A 17,504-nucleotide genomic window follows, 5' to 3' on the forward strand; every position below is an offset into this window, starting at 1 on the left:
ATAGCATTTACATTGCATCCATCTATACAGCTGGATATATACTGAAGCAGTGCAGGTTAAGTACCTTGCTCAAGGCTACAACAACAGTGTCTTACCTGGGAATCAAAACGGTGACCTTTAGGTTACAAGACCAGTTCCTTACCCATTATGCTACACTGCAGCCCTAATAGATAAACCGATATTGACAGACTTGGCCTCAGACACTGGTGCCACATCAGGTTTGGGTCTCTTCCCATTCCCATTCTCCACCTACAGGCATGACTGGGGTCAGGGCCAGGGCCAGGGCCAAGCTGATCTGGGGTCAGCTCAACTGGGAGAATGAAGAAGTGCCCGCAAGCAAAACTGAACTAGCCCATCAGAGGCTGGACAGGCAAAGACAATGCCTCCCACTCCCAGGGAGGGTGCTATTGAGATGGCGGAGGCGAAGCTCGTCTCTCAGCGTTGCTACGCGGTCTGCTGTCCCAGCTCCCACTGCCAAGTCACAAATCCATAAAGTCCAGCTCAGACAAAGAGTGTTATGTGCAGCCTAAAATGTGCACCACAAGTCCCCTGGCTAAGGACAACTGCAAAGTAAGTGAATGTCATGTGCTGTCCTGTAATGTCTTTATTTCCCCATTATAGCACACAGCTGCCAAAAGGAAGACTGCAGGAAACTGATGGAATATGACAGGCTTTAGAGAGGGGCTACTGGGGTAAAGGAGCCAGACTACAGCTGCCCCTCTCACATCCTGAGAGAGACAGGGAGAGAGGGAGAGAGAGAGACTAAGACAGAGAGAGAGAGACAGAGAGAGAGAGAAACAGAAACAGAGAGAGAGAGAGACAGAGAGGTACACAGTTATTACCTACTGGATCTCCTGAACTGACTGACATACAGTCAGAAACCAATGTTCTCTTTGACACGAGTGTGACGTAACACAATCTAGCCTGGAATTCACCTGTTTTTTTCACCACCTGTATTTCCCTTTTTGAATTCGGAAGCTACTGCAAAATTGTGCGTGTGTCTGTGTGTGCCATTTTGCGCTCAAACTTGTGAGATGATCATTATTGTGTGTAGCGTCACATTCAGGAAGAGTAGGCGAGGGGTGACAGTCTACAGTTCAGTATTTACACCAACACAAGTGCATTCAGGGGGCAAACTTGTAAAGACGGTACGAGAAAACAGCCCCCCAAGTTAGATCAGTACAACGAAACCGTTCATATTCTCACACGTTTCCATAGCCTACTGTGGGTGTGGTTCACCGAAAGAGAAATTTCTGTTCAAAAGAAATTAAACGTCTTTCTCCAGCTCATAATTTTGACAAATGCACAAATGAAATATTTTAAGCAATTTACGGAAAACTAAAGTATTTTTGTCTTACAATGGGTAAGGTGTTCGTTACCAAATACCCACTGCTGCAAAGGCAATATATGAAAGGTCAAAGCAAACCTGTCCAATGACAAACACAGCTAACAGAACTAGCAATGTCTTCATTAACACCCGTAAGTCGACATTCGTAAATGGTCAAAAAGCCCTGTCTAAACGAATCCTGGTGGCTGGGCAAGTTTGGACAAACGAAGCCAAGTAGTCAGCAAAAATAGCTACAGTGCTTGCACACCGGTATCAGTGTATTCAGTGTCTTCAAAGCCCGCTCTAAATTGATTCATATTATGTCATGAATCAGGAGGGCAACTGCGAAAAGAGCTTGCTTAGCTTGTTTTGCAACCTTCGTGTGAAAACGCGGGGGAGACGCCAGTTTGCAAGAGAACCACAAACTCCATATAGTGAAAACGCTGCAGGAGCACAGCAAGTTCGGCAAACATAGCCTATTTTCGTTGCTACAGTAACAATAATTGTGTAACTCCGTAACTAATGTTTACTATAGACTCCAAAACTACACGAATGAGGAATGATTTCTGCGGGCAATAAATAAGACAACGATAGCTGACAATCACATGTTGGTGTTTTAATAAAATTACAGAACCTGCTAATGAAGATTAGCTAGACAGCAAGCTAGCGATAACGACTTGCAACCTACAACTGGAAGGCAGATCGGCTATACACAAAACCGGTGTATAAGCAGTTCTCTGGGTAGCCGACAAACAACAAGTTCATTTGGGTTCAACACAGTCGCAACATGAAAGCCAAACGGTTGTCGCACTGTAGAGTACCTAATACTAGCTTTGCAGCTCCCGACCTATAAAATGGCAAATAATAATCCTGTCAACACTCGAGTCAAAACTAAAAATTTTCCTATTGTGAATGGCATTTCTGTAATTCTCACAGTGAACCTCTCACATTACACCAGTAAATGTTTTTAGGCCTAAATCAACATGCCTGACAATGATGAAATTAAGTAGGCTGCGAGTGGATGTTTAGTATTACAAGCACACAGCTGAAAATGCAAGGTGTACTATCAAACGATTAGCTAGCTATCCAGCTAACAAACGTTAGCTCCTTGGGTACTTACATGAAGAAGTGTGAAGCGTTTCCAGTGATAAAGATGTGTGGCTGTTTTATACTGAGTAATTAATAGCTGTAGTCGGAGTTTCCCTTTTCCAAACAATGTTGAACAGGCAGCTTGCTAACTAGCTAGCTACCCCCTATTACAAACCTCGCTCAGTTCAGGCGCTAGCTGTCATTAAGGAAAAGACACGCTCCTACCGCACGCGCACTGAGGTAAAAATGTTCATTGGGTGACATGGGAATTGTAGTTTTTAGCAGGCTATTTTGGGGCGCTATTTTGTAAAATATCCTTTTTTTAAGGACCGCTCGCACAATACTGACAGTATTTGTCGGCGTTCCCTGCGTAAATTCGTGAACTGTCATAAACTACACTAACTATACATTTTTTACCACTCCTCTCAAAAGTAATGTTGTTCGAACAAAAGACCAAAACATTCATTCATTCATTCATTTCATAAGAAAACTCTTTTGATTACCCACTCTAACTGAAGCTGCTGAGAATGTAGGAGAGGTGTGTAAACCTAGTGTACACTTGCTTCAGAATCATAATTGCTGCATATCGTAAGATATAGGCCAATGGGGTTCCAAGAAATTGAATTTAGTGCAGATGGATACAGGCTACTGTCTGCTTGTTATTTCAATAATTATTTTGCATATAAATAAATTAATTAAAAAAATAAATTAAAGACAGCATTTTTAATTTAACCATTACTTAATCATAGGCCAACTCTTCATTTAATCAGGTATAGTCACTATAATCACCATTACTCCTAGCAGTGATGACTTCGGGAATCAAAGTAGGTAGAGAATGCAAGTAATTGTGTAACCAGTCGGACCTGAGACATGATTTGGAGGCCAGTAGAGAACCAGTTCAGTGGAATTTTGACTGAAACACTGGTGTTAACACTCCTACTCGTTAGTAAAAAAAAAAAGTTGTAAGGTTCCTTTAATTACCGCAGAGAGCCCAGCTCTTGGTTTAAAGTCTCCGGAATAAGACAACACCTTCTACAGTAGAGCACCCCCATCACTGTGCTGGGGCATTGAATTTCTGTTTGGTCCAGGAGTAAGACCGTTCTCTACTGGCCCACTAACAACTTAGTGGAGGGTGTAGGTATAGAAAGGGAGACATTTTCAGTTGTTAACCTTTCTGATGCCACAATGTTTGTGGAGACGTGGCTGCCTGACAAGGATTTTTTTGACGGGTCTGTTTGCATACACGCACGCATTCAAGGAAGCCACTGTTTACTATAGAGGCTGGAAAGTGCACAGCACGGCATTTGATGACCAGGTATTTAGGATCTTGGTGAAGCTCAGGCAGAACTATGCCTCAATGAGTAGAGCAGGTCAAACACTGTTGCAAGTTAGAGGTTTAATCACCACTGGGATTACCCATGTTAAAATATGGCATTGTAAAGATATTCAACAATGAGCAAATATATGTGGAAATGGATGGGGGTGTCGCACTTTCTGCCATAATTTCTACGAAAAGCATATAATTTCAAAGTTTCAAAACTATTTAGCTGCCAATCCTTCATAATATTCAATGTATGGAGGTAATGGTCGTGAATGAAACCTAGTGTCTCAGTGTGATATCCATCTGCTCACATCTTACTGGCTAATGCATGTAATCTGAATATCTCACACTTTGGAACAATTTGGGATTTCATAGGTTAAATAGGTTAAATGATGATGATTTCCTCCTTCAAACCTAACTTCCACTATCAAACATAATGAAATTAGTCACAACACTGGTCTAGCTGCTTCTAACTTGTGTTCATTCCATGACCAATAACTAGCTGCACCTTACCGACTGAGACGTGCTTGAACTTGTCCTTCATGCTGACCCTCATATCACCCTGAAGCGCAAAATATGACAGGGTCTCACCATGCCCTGAATCATCATGGTTTTTTCCTCTCCTTGAACTCTTGCCTTCCAAAGAACCTTCCACATCCACGATTCCAGTTCTCCGCTGTCTCTGCTTTCTAAAGTTTTGATGTCAGTTTCTGCGGGATGATTCTTTCAAACTGTGTGGGCGTGAGCACAATGATGTCACGCAGTAATGTGAGAAGACTTCTGCGGGTAGCATACATCGATACATCCTTCACCGGGAGGAGGCGAGGAGATGGTAGTGGAGGAAAGGAAGATACATTTTTCGAGTATTGGCAGTTCTGTGATTGGGATGCGTCTCTGATTTTGACTTTCAGCTCAATTTACAGTATTATTCAGCCTGGTCAAAAGCAATAGATCCACAAGGTGGCGATGTTTGTTCAATAATGTAGCGAGCAGTATAAGTCTCACGTTAAACTGCAAACACCACAGATATATTCAAACCAACAAAATTGTGTTTCTTTGTTGAAAATACTAGACAATCTTAGTAGCCATTTTGAAAATGATAATTTTTGGACTATTTCATTATTATAATTTGTTAGTGAGTGATAAGTTTGGACATTCACACCAATTAGTGATGACATGACAGTCTGTAAAGGTTTTTTGGGGGTAGGTTTTAAGACCCCAAGTCTTAAAGAGTCTCTCTCTCAAGCGTTGGGAAAGAATTGGAGTGTGTGCTCAGTGTATTTGTACAAATTCATGCTGTGTAATTTGTTTGCCATTCTGTAAGAGTTATATACGGTTTGTTGCCACCTGCTGTACAGAATGTAGAAATGTTAAAATGCGGCTCTCCCAGAACATCAGACCTTAAGATGAACTACTTTGGTTTGTCATTTAACACTGTCTGACTGTAGAATCCTATCATCTTCCAGAAGGACAAATGTAGTGTGAAGTAAAGGAATATTTTCTGTCTGCTTGGTGAACACATAGCTTTCCTTTCACATATTATACTGTCGGCTTATTTTATGGAAGTTCCCTCAGTTTCAATACTGCAGCACGCTAACAGCAAATAAATGCTTTTGAACACACAACGCAGGTTTAGAAAAACAAATAACTGTGTTTAACCTTTGCTCTTCCTTCTCTTAATGTTATCTGAATCAGTATTTCAAGTATTTCAACATTTTGCATTAAAATAAAAAATAATGCAATTAAATTTCCACTGAATACCGTCTACCCTGGATGACTGTTCTTCCGATTATGCCTTGTAAGCTGTATGTCTGCTGTATCCATCCATTATCTCTACCCGCTTATCCTGAGCAGGGTTGCAGTGGGTGCTGGAGCCTATCCCAGCGTGCATTGGGCGAGAGGCAGGAATACACCCTGGACAGGCCGGCAATCTATCGCAGGGCACACACACCATTCACTCACACACTCATACCTATGGGCAATTTAGGGTCTCCAATCGGCCTACTTGCATGTCTTTGGACTGTGGGAGGAAACCGGAGTACCCAGAGGAAACCCATGTGGACATGGGGAGAACATGCAAACTCCACACAGAAAGGCCCCAAGTCGAGATTCGAATCCATGACCTTCTTGCTGTGAGGCGACAGTGCTACCCACTGCATCACCGTGCTGTCCATGTCTGCTGTATCTTGTATTAAAATAGAGAAATGCCCATTTTAAATGGTAATCCATTGTTGTCTTGTTGATCTCATTCAAATATGGCTACATTAAAATGTATGTTTTTGGATATTGTAATGTTTATTTATTCTCTTCTTAATGAAGGCAAAAATGACTTGGAATAGGAAATGAATGAATGAATGAATGAATGAATGAATGAATGAATGAATGAATTAATTAATTAATTTCCACTGGCTTTGGGATTGCATCATTGTTTTTCACCAGGCTGTCACTGAGACTCCAGAACATGAATTATTAACCAGACACACAGGATAGCTGCCATGGCCCATTAGACCCACCAATCAGAGTCAACCTACAGCAGACCATGTTTGTTTATAAATTGCTGGGATCACTGTAAACAGTGTGTGGGTAAATTCTTTCTTTATCTTTAACACTGGAACTGCCAAGATTCCACACTACCTTAAATAGTCACAACAATCAGTTTGACCCCTGTGGCGTTTCAAGTGTCAATCAGAAGCAGGGTTGCCAATGGCATACTGTAGATATGATGATGATGATGATGATGATGATGATGATGATGATGATGATGATTATTATTATTTTTTTTTTTTTTTAAATTATTATTATTATTATTATTATTATCATTATTAATAATAATATTTTTTTTTTCTTTTTTTTTCTATTATGTCACACGTGATTTATCACCATTCAGATACATAGTGACCGCCCCCTGGCCACCAGGTCACTACCTGAATAGCACTATAATGCATTACATCACATTGGAGCGCATCACATACAGACCACATGCAAACAGATTGGCCTCCTACTCTCTGTATCTCTCAACCTCTATTTGTTCTACGTCTTTCTTTCTCCCATTTTGTACTTCCTCCCCGCTCTCCTCCTCCGTGACCTTTCCTCCCTGCGTCTCTCCCATCCTCTTTACTTTTCTTCTACGCTTCTCTCTCCCTTTCACTCTGCTCACTGCCCCGTAGCGCAAATCTAGCTGTTGTTCATCACCCTCCCCTCCTCCTTCTCCCTCGCCGTCTCCCACATTGAGCCGCCACGGCCCGCTAAAGATGGCGGACTGATTACCAGCCCTGCTGAGGGGCCCTTAACCCCGGTGCCGGAAGGAGACCGCCTCAGTGCGCATCGTCATAGCAATTTCTCTGCTCCATCTTTGAGTATTTTTATTTGCTCGGTGAAGCGTGGTGCCTGTGTTTTTAGTCTATTAATAGTACCCTCGTTAGATCAAGGCTGTTCTCCCCACTCAAGTGGAAATCAAGGTTTTCACACTCCCAATCCTCTTTCGCTGTGGAGAAAATCCTTTTTGGAGACTGGCTTGGTCCCATCGCCCCTCCCCCCCCGACTCCCTGCTGATGGACATGACCTATATTTTGGGGACCCCCAGGGTGGACAGGTTTTCCCTTGAGCACTGTTACAGTGAAGACTGGAGAAGCATGCATAATGATCACAGGGTCCACTGCGCCTATGCATTTCAAACGTCGGTGGAAGGGAGGGTGGGGGGGAAGGGGGGGAGGTTGTGGGGGAAGTTGGGGGGCGTGGGGGGTGCAGCTGGGGAAGAATATTCCCTACACTGCAGACTCAAGCCACTTCAAAAATATTTATACAGATTGATGATGGTAGTGGACTTGTAACCAGAAGGGTGTAGATTCAAATATTTGAGTGTAACTCACATTTTTTAAATAGAAATGACTTCAGGATGTCCAGACCCTATGAGGAAACAGCAGAAGTATGCTGTATGCGAAGTATGTGTAATTGAACTGCACACACACAAACACATACACACACAGCCTTCTCACTCTCACACAAACACACATACACTTACTGCCCAACCCCTGCTGTTGCCGAAAAGCATCTCGAAAGGACCCCTTTGTCTGAAACACACTAATCTCAAAACACTCTCAGTGTTCAGCTGAATGCAGATGAGAATTCACACCACAAACTGACCCAGACTTCGGTGTGTCCCTTTCTCACTCTCCCCACTTCATTTATTAAACACATGATGTATAAACAACACACTCATACATAGGGAGGGACAAAAATCATGAAAATAAAAGAATCAGAGAACAGCAAAATTTTGTAAATTAACAGTGTTTTTCTTCACAACCCCCCTGATTTCATATGGAAACTGCAACTCAGCCATCAGAAAAAAATCCTGATTCCCTTTGCTACAGTAGGCAATTTTTTTAAATGCAATAAATAGAATATAATATATATGTATTTTCTGAAACAAAATATTATAATTTTTTTCTGTTTTTCAAAAATATTAAGTTGTCAAGCAATTTTTTATATTCAATAAAATAATCATCATCGTGATACAAAGTAACATGCAGCCAATGAGATCGTTGCCCTCATTGCATCTGTACAAGTCTGTCTTGACATAATATCTGTAGCATGTGCTTTAAGGGCCAAGCTGGCTTTCTTTTCCACATCTGTAGATATATTCATACAGCTGTGTTTGGGAACACTTTTTGCTTCGTTCCATGGGGAACTTTAAATCAGAATGCCACATTTTTAAACTCCAGCTAGGTTGTACAGTTCTTCCATTGAGTTTCATTTATCACATAGGTCTGGAAACATAAACATAAATAAGTTCATATTTAAGCTACTCACTCTCTGACTGCTGATTATGCTCAGAAAATAAAGATTTGTTTCCCTTTTTGGTTAAACAGCTGATCTCTTGTAGCACTGATGGGATGACATATTATGCCCAGATTAGTGTGTGTCTTCAGATCGCAGATCAAAGTGACCTGACCTTTCTAAGAATTTGTAACACATTGGTCTGACGACTTTTTCTGCTATTTTTGGGGATTCACCCTGTCATTTGTAATATTTATTAAGTCTTTGTAGTAAATACTTTTTCTAACACATACACTGCACACTTACATACTTTTCCAGAGAGTCTACTTTTCTAGAGTAGAAATGCATTCTGCCATGTCTCTTGGTATAGTTTGGCACGTGCACGCTGAAATCATAGTTCGGTTCAACACATTAAATCACACGGTGCGCATCACGTACAGCACACAGCATTCTGGGATCATTATCACTCCCAGTGAGCACCTTCCCAGCAGTGCGTGATAATCCTTTTCTTTTTTTTACAGTTTTGCAGTTCTCGCCAATTTCCGAAGAGCACCTTTGCCGATTTCTGCTCGCTTTTGGCATTTAGAAAATCCATCAGGGTTGAATCTAGAAGGTTAAGACATCTGAACAAGCACATAATGATTAATTTAAATGGTTTAAAGCAAATTAATAATTAACATGTATCACTTCTGATCAATTATTCAAACCCTTTCTAAGCACATCTTCATTGTTGTTTTGTATAGTTTGGGGACTGTTTTTATAACCATAACAGGCTTGTGCTATACAAATATACCGTACTTTTGTCCCCAAAGAAAGCACTCAAGGATATTACAGCTATGTTGCCAGAATGTTTCCTGATGTATTAATAATAAGTATATTATCTTCTCTGGAATTATATAAGTGATGATTTCAGGTTCCTTTTAAGTTTCAGGATGTGTCTTATATCTCAAATGGCTTCAGGTGAGAATTGTCATCTAATATCACACATATTACAGTTGCTACAGTACAAGCCATATAATCTGTGTAACATGGTAATGTAGGTAATGCCTTTTAAATAGCACTTCAAGTCTTTAGGTCTTATCACTCAAACCACAAATCTTTCATTTCACCCAGTAGAGCACTTTAAAAGTAAATTCAAGTGAGCACTCGAAACCCACTTGAATCCCACAATTGGCAAGTGCAGGAGCTCCCAACCCTGGCTTTGCCAGAAAATTCAAGACATCTTTCAAAAGGAATAATTTGCCCCAGTATATTACAAGAAATTAAAGCATAACTTGCCTGAGAACTGATCTCATGAAGTCTTCAAATGACTATAGAATATTAATGATATTAATATCACAGAAATATCTCTTGGTGAGGTAAATAATCCCTAATTATACATTCAAAGTGTTTTATGAAAAACAATTAACATCCAGTTATACCAAACAAACTGTAATAATGGCTGGCCCAAAAAGAAGCACACACTGGCGTGTTGCACTACCAGGGTTGGGAACCTCTGGCTAAGAGAAACAATGGAGGATACAGTACAGTACATCAGCCTTGGCAGCATTACAGTAAATTCATTTTAGGAAGATTAGTGCAGCATAGCTTTCTTTCTGCTTACTTTATCACAGTCTATAACTGCATCATTTTGCAAGACCGCCAGGATATAGAATCCATATAGAACACCATCTCAGTTCAACTTCATGGACTGACATTATATGTTTTCATTTTGAGATTTCATGAAATCATCTAACTGATTTACAAGTACATAAGACTTAAGTCAGAACACCGCTAAGATGCTTTAACATTTGTTTTTGTCTCTTATCCAAAGCAAAAAGATACTTTGGTAGTGCTACCTTTACATTTAATGGGTAATTAGCAAACTAAATATGTTTCACAATACAAAATATTCTCCCCTTGTGGAAATGTATCATCATATGAAATGTTTTTTCCATGACATGACACAAAATGCTACATGCAACATTCCAGTCTAATGTTTCCCCATTAGACTGGAAATAAAGGTCAGTGAATTAAAAATATGTACATGTTACATGGTTCTGTAAAACTGTATTAACATATATGCATAAGAGGCTGAATTAGAGGCTGGATATGTGTGCGTGTGTGGTTGTAATACAGAATTTTTAAATGGTAAAAGTGACATGAAATTCCATACATTTAACTGCCTGGAAAACATTTATGTCAAGCCAACTCAAGTCATGTGTACTGGCCCGCTGAGCTGGAGAAATAACACAGAACAATTCTACAAAATAAACCTCAGTTAACCTGACCTTTGACTAAGCATGTACAGAGTTCTATACAACAGCAAGAACCACATTTTATGCCAGGTTTGAAACACAATCAATGCAGAACTGTCTCTGGTAGAGACCGGAAGCCCTACTTGTGTAACAGAACCAGGGAAGAAAAGATGCCAAACCTCAAAATGTAATGCCCCTTCAGACAGTGACCATAGCATTTTTATGCAAATATAATGGCAATACAGGATTTCACCCCCCAAATCACCCACAGGGAAATGGCCAGCTGTCTCTGCACTACTTATTTTAAAACTTTGCTGTCAGTGTTGCTACCATGCAGAGCGACTAAGAACTCAAAATGTTTTACTGTCCTGAGTACAGACTATATCAATAAACCACACTTGACAGATGAAGGCGAGACTGATGGACATGCAGAAAATTGGGTTAGGGATGTATCTGCAATATCAGTGTTGGCCATAAATCAGACACAGAACAGTATAAAACCAAGATGATCACAGCAAATACTGCACTGTGCTTTTCAATTCCAGTGCACTGTATTATTTTCCTGATGCAAACAATACCAGTCACCCAGATGTGACTACATATCTCTTTTTCTGTAGTAAAAATGATTTGTATCTGCATACATACACAGACTTGATATATAGATATGGTATATACATACACTGTACATACAGTACATCAACAGTGCATGTGATTATAAGAACATAAGAGTAGGTAATGATGTGAACAGGCCATTCAGTCTGTTTAGACTCACTGTTTACCTACAGCCCAGAGAGTATCTGGCACTGGGTCAAGTCTTGAACATGCTCCAAAGGTCTCTGTCTGTACTACATGACAATGAGCTGTGAAATGAAATTCATGAACAATACTCTGTCATACTCTGCATACTATATGATGTCATCAAGGAGATTTGGGGTTGCCACCCAGTCGAGTGTCCTGGGCTCAGATGCAGCCATGATCATGCACATGAACTGCTTTCCAGTCCTCTTGTCAATGGGGTAGATAGTGGTTGGTGTGAACCTTTCATTGGTCTCCACAAAGTCACACAGCTGGCGGTAGACCTGGGGGTATTCGTGACGTAGGAAGACCCCCCGGGTCCTCAGCTCCCTCTGGATGTTGATGAAGCAGATTTCACGGGCCTTCCGCCCTGCCTCACCTTCCAGATCAATGTCGGCCATTCCAGGGGGTGGAGTGAGGATCAGCGTCTCCATGTCACCGTCCTTCCGCGCGGCTGCAGCGGCTGCCACTGCAGCCTTCCGCTCGGGGCTGTAGGAGGCCAATGACACCTTGGCATATTTCCTGACGGTTGGGGCTTGGACCCTTGGTGAGGGCCTGTCAGGCACTTGATCGCCCACGGCAATGGACACGTTCAGGAGGAAGCATTCGCTTGGGTCGTACTCATCCCCAGCTGCCTGGAGCTCCCTGCAGTACTCTCCCAGATTGTCCTTGAAGCTGTCCAGCTCACGTAGGGATAGGTAAGTAGGGGACATGAGCAGGCTCTCCAAGCCATACCGGAGGAAGTTTCCAGACGAACCTTGGCTGGGGAAACCCAGGAAGAGGACCCCCCTGCCCCGGGAAAGGTAGCCGACTTTGGCAATGCGGGAGAAGGCCTTGTGGACCTCTGCAGTCTCTCGGCAGAACTTGATGACATGGCGGCAGATGCTTCCCACACGGCCATAAAGGCAACTCTCCTTGTGGATGTCCCAGTCCTCCCGTCGGCAGTTGCGAGAGCAGTAATAGGTATAGCAGCTGTGGCAGGACTTAAAGTAGAGGCAAGCATTGAAGAGGGTTTCGGTACGCTGGCACTTGCTGTTGGAGCACATCATGGTGTCATCCTCATCTGTGCTCTCATCCGGTGAGCACTCCTCCGCGCTCCTCTGCTGAAGCCCGTCGCAGCCACTGTCCAGGTCTCCTGGTGGGCCACCAGGGATCATTTTTGTGAAAGCCGGCTGGGGCTGCTTCTTCAAAGGGCCCGGGGAGTCAAATTCTCTGGACCGACCCTTTTTTGGCAATGGTGTTCTTGTTGTCTTTACCTCATCCTCACCAATCAGTTTCTTAAGCTGCCCCAGAAGGTCCTCGCTGGGCCTTCTGCTGGCTGGGGGCTTGTAGTCGATGACAAGGTCAGCCAGCAGCTCATCGAGCTGCTCCAGACTCTGCTGCAGGGAGGAGCTGTCATGGGTCTTCTCTTTGGCGGTGGTGGGGTCTACTGCGGAACAGGAGACGGTCTCTGGGTATGATACCTTTGCAGATGGCCCAGCTTCAGAGTCCAGGGCATCCCAGCTTGGGGAACGAGGACGTACCTCCTCCTCAGCATGCTTCCTGTCGGGTTTGCCACCCTGGTGGATGTCGTTGTCTGTGATAGTGATCTCTGGTGTCACAAACCAGGGCTTCCCGGGGCCTCCACCGAGCCTCCCACCACCCTCCGTGGGACTTCTGTCAATGAGGGAGTTGTCTGACAGGGACAGGGCCGCATAGCGGCGAGGCGAGCTAGAGAGGTTGACCACCACGGGCTGTCGCCTGTCGTCATTGGGGGGGGACAACGTCTGCTTGCCCTGGTAGAGGATATCATCGTGGCTTTGTCTCCGTAGCTGCTGCTGCTGACGCTCCCTTGGCTGCTCCCTTTCGACCCGCGTGTCCAGGATATTGTCCCACGATTTGGAGTAGCTCCGGGGGGCATCAGTCCCCACTTTGGGGTTTTCCATGCAGGGGCTGGCATACCAATGGGTCAGCTCAGGCTCCTGCCGCACCCTGGGTGGGGTGTACTGTGAGGCCTGGGAAGAAGGGTGGCGGGTGCTATGGCCTGACACCTCTGAGCCATACCAGTCATCCGCCTGTGGCTGGCACACCCGAGCCTGCCGAACACGTCCCTCCGTGTGATATCCCCTGGAGGGCATGTGGTGTTCGGGTGGAGGGGTAAAACGCTCATGGACATAGAAGATCTTGGGTGGGACGGTTTGGACAGGGTAAGTGCGGGGATCCTCCGTGTAGTAGGTCCTGGCAGGGGGCGTTTGGATGATGTATGGTCCCGGCTCAGATGTGGCGTAAGATTTGGGATACATGGCTTGCAATGGGTAAGAGTAAGGGATGGGGTACGGCTCCATATCACCATAGTATGACCGACTTGGGGAGGTATGGACCACTCGAGCTCTGGGATTCTGCTGAAAGTACTGCATTTTTGGGGTGAGGGTTGGGCTGGGATTGCTGTAAAGGTCCTCCTGGTAGTAAGTCCTTGGGTGTGGCCCTGGCCCTGGACTGGGGTAGCTCACAGGGTCATCAGCATAGAAGAATTTGGTCAGCACGTTAGGGCTAGAGAAGGCCCTCCGCTCCCTCCCGTAGTACTCCCGTGGGGAGGGCATCCTCTGCAGGGGGATCTCCACGGGCTGGGGCTGGACATAGCCACTGGGAGCGCTGCTGGAGTAGGGGTAAGCAAGACGGTATTCACTGCTGTAGGAATCAGAGGTGGGTGTGGCCGTCCTGGAGGCGGGGATGTGTCGAGGCACAGTCAGGCTGTGGCCTCCAGCAATGTGGTAGCGTTGCCAGGGAACCTCTGCAGGATAGGGGGGTGTCATTGGAAGCTTCTTCCCAGCATGGTGCAGGACGGCTGCATCTGGCTTGATGTCCACCCGGCACCGGACATGGGGGCTGGTGGCCGGCTGCTGCTGCTGCTGCTGATGCTGCCTTTCAGGCCGGCTCTCCTTAACGAAGCAATCAGGAACATAGAGGGGTGAGTACCGACTGGTGTCACCTCTCTGAGGCTGCAGCTTGATGGGATGCACTTCGTTGACGAGCGGCCGGCTTGGGGGGGTGTTGTGGGTGGGTTCCCGCCTTGGAGACCCCTCGGGCTTCCTGGGGGGGTCCCGCGGGGCCCGGCTGACCTCTCGCCCCCTCCTTGCGACAGGCGGGGACGCCTCACAGGGCACGCGACTGAAGCCAGTCTTCACCCGCGGTGCACTTTTGGACCGCGCCCGTCGCTTGAGCTCGGGCCCACCCGGCTCAGAGACCACGGTGGTGTTGTGGTTGCTGACGGTGGCAATGTACTGAGCGGGCAGCCGGTGACTGATGAGGTCAGGCGAAGAAAACCGCTGTTGGCCCTGCTGGGCCAGAGCATTCCAGGCCAGGTCCGGGTGAACGGCATGCCTCTCGACCCTCCGGTACGTGTACTCCATCAGGGATGTGCAATATCTCGAGTCGCTGAGCGACTCCAGGTCAAAGCTACGACAGCGCCTTTTGTTAATCCACTCCTGGTTATCCTCCAGTGTGCCGGGGAGCCAGTGACCATCACATTTTTTTGCGGAAGGGCACAAGTGCGCAGAACGCGTGGAGGCAGGGCTGGCTTCTATATCTCGGTACGCAGTTGATGCCAGTAGATCAGGCGGGTCGGTGCGTGTCATCTTAAAGGGACTCTTCTCGTTTTCCCCATCAAATTGCTTTCAGGTTAAGATGCCCCTGCAAGAGACAAAAGAATAAAACATTTGTGTCTTAATTCTTGTTTCCACATTTATAAACAGTATCACTTGTTAGTACACGGTGACCTTTGTTAATGCAGTAGATTTCATATAGTTCATATGACCTATTTAACTCCTTGATCAGCAGTACATAGCAATGTCATAATCATTGCATTAATATTCATAAATGCTCATGTCCCTTATTGAGTTATGTCACCTCATATTCAGAAAGTGATATTACCATGACATACCAATTGACAGATACCACATGCATAATTGCTGCTGTTGACAAAAGCAATTTATGTCTTCATAGGGATTATGAAGATGCTATGTCGAGCTTATGATGGAGCTATACAGCTCTTATGAAGGGCCATTCATAGAAAGAGTAGCCTAACTGATTTTTCAAAAACATGTTTCATTTTAATAATATCCAGTGGCAAGATGTTCTTGCAGTTTAGATTAAATGAATTACTTTTCATAAAATAATAGAATAGAAACTCCATCTTGAAATCTGGATTCTCTTCAGAAAATAATTTTGGAGGTGGCAGTCAGAGCAGGGATTGCACTGCCAGCTGTTACCTAGACAAAATGGCAGACTTTGAACACCAGCTTATAAAAGCTCTCATACCTATACACCCACACACTGGCTGGGTTGTAAGGGAGGGAAACACTAAATTACAGAGTATCCATAAATTTCTGCCGGGCACAAGAGGGAAAGTTAAATACATTTGAAGCCAGGCTTTAATGGAAATGACAGAATACCTCTGCAAGAAAAACACATTTTACACCACAAATTCTGGACATGCTGTTAAAGGCAGACTACACCAGTTTACACTGCACATCTTATTGAGGGTTTGACTAAATGCATAGTCACCCCCACATCGCTATGTCTCATTGTTAATTAATAGGTAATATAGCACAACCTGGAAAAATGCACCTGGAAATTAATCACAAATGTTTGCCACTATTGGATCTGAAGTTTTACAACCTACAGCTGTGCTACTCAATGGCACAGGTTCCTGCTTTTGCCAGTATTCAATCAATACTTGCCCATAATTTTGAATCAAATTACAAATGAGAAAGTTCATTTCTTTTTTTAAACAAAATTAGCTCACTAAGTTGCATTTTTTAAATATAATTGCATTTGTAGAGAAACATTTAAAGGCTATAAATTGGTAGTCAAAGTGACTGAAACCAGGCCATTTTCATTTTTAATGTATCAGGATGAAGAATGAATACACTTCTCATCATGTCTTTGAAGGATGTAGGCAACTTTTTGTCATCCGGTACAGACCACTGAGTATTTTAATGTGTGAACTTAGTTATTGCAGTTTTCAAACCATAACAGTTGAATCACCCTCTGTGAGGTTTGGTTTGCTAGGTTCCGAAGTTTACATGGCATGCTGCCGACATAACTGTCATGGTCAAGAACGTAACACAGTAGACAGGAATCATTTTTCAATGTAGGAAAGTACGAACAAACCCCAAATACATACTTTACCCGCAGTCACTTGCTAACCAGTTTCTTTTTTGAAGTGGAGATAATACTAATAATTGAAGTGGAGAAAATACAGGCAGAAGGAAAAAGCATGTGTGTGCCTGTGTATGTGTGTGTGTGTGTGTGCGCATGTACCTGTGTGTGCATGTACGCCGTGTGCGTGTGTGTGGGTGTGTGGGTGTGTGTGTGTGTGTGTGTGTGTGGGTGTGTGCATGCGTGTGTGTGTGTGTGGGTGTGTGCATGCGTGTTTGTGGGTGTGTTCGGCTGTTCTCACAGATACATTCTCTGGAGACTGGGCAGACTGCTGCATAGCAAACCCCCCTTTCTCTTACACCATTTCTTATCTCTTTACCTCTTTCCCATCTTTCTCTCCCACCCCACCCCTCTCTCTCTCTCTCTCTCTCTCTCTCTCTCTCCCTCTCTCTCTCTGCAGTAGTGAAGTTATCCCTCAGGCTGACATTGCACCCCTTGCAACACCTGCATTGGCATTCTCAAGTGCACAGTGACAATGTTTATCACACATTTAGTCATATGCTGCCAGTTTACACTTGGCAGCAAACACTGGGAGATGCAGTCAGAATACAATCAGCATTATTTTTTTTTCCAAAACACTGCAGTCAAGTTTTCTAGAGTCAGACATACTTTATTTGCACTGTGGTTGAATCTGCACATCAGGCTTGTCTCCATGTAACCAAACAAGGAAGAGAAACTTAGCCATCCCTCGGGGATATGCTAATTAATCACACCTCAAGGTCACATGACTTGACAAGTAGAGCCTGTCACTAAGCAGCAA

General features: G+C 44.1%; 2 protein-coding genes across 6 annotated transcripts in view; both read right to left on the minus strand.

Annotated features, from left to right (window-relative positions):
• The window catches only part of LOC118212222 (GTPase-activating protein and VPS9 domain-containing protein 1-like), a 64,313-nt gene that overhangs the window by 35,938 nt on the left and 10,871 nt on the right, over nt 1-17,504 (minus strand). The window contains exon 1 of one of the 5 annotated variants that reach the window (XM_035389911.1): nt 2,448-2,611. The exons of the other annotated variants lie outside the window; for them this stretch is intronic. The gene's annotated coding sequence lies outside the window, so the exon portion shown is untranslated. Of the gene's footprint in view, nt 1-2,447; nt 2,612-17,504 lie in introns of those variants that run through there. 5 annotated transcript variants of the gene reach the window in all.
• On the minus strand, nt 7,902-16,895 carry LOC118212224 (apical junction component 1 homolog). Its single transcript, XM_035389914.1, has 2 exons — nt 16,462-16,895; nt 7,902-15,214 (listed from the first exon to the last, which is right to left on the minus strand). Exon 2 carries the CDS (start codon nt 15,157-15,159, stop codon nt 11,656-11,658), a length of 3,504 nt encoding a protein of 1,167 aa, XP_035245805.1. The 5' UTR covers nt 15,160-15,214; nt 16,462-16,895; the 3' UTR covers nt 7,902-11,655.

This window comes from Anguilla anguilla, chromosome 14 (genome assembly GCF_013347855.1).
Source record: "Anguilla anguilla isolate fAngAng1 chromosome 14, fAngAng1.pri, whole genome shotgun sequence".
Lineage (NCBI taxonomy): Eukaryota > Metazoa > Chordata > Actinopteri > Anguilliformes > Anguillidae > Anguilla > Anguilla anguilla.

Bases quoted from the DNA above. Each gene is read 5' to 3' on its own strand.
- LOC118212224 (XM_035389914.1), bottom strand. From the start codon at position 15,159: ATGACACGCACCGACCCGCCTGATCTACTGGCATCAACTGCGTACCGA.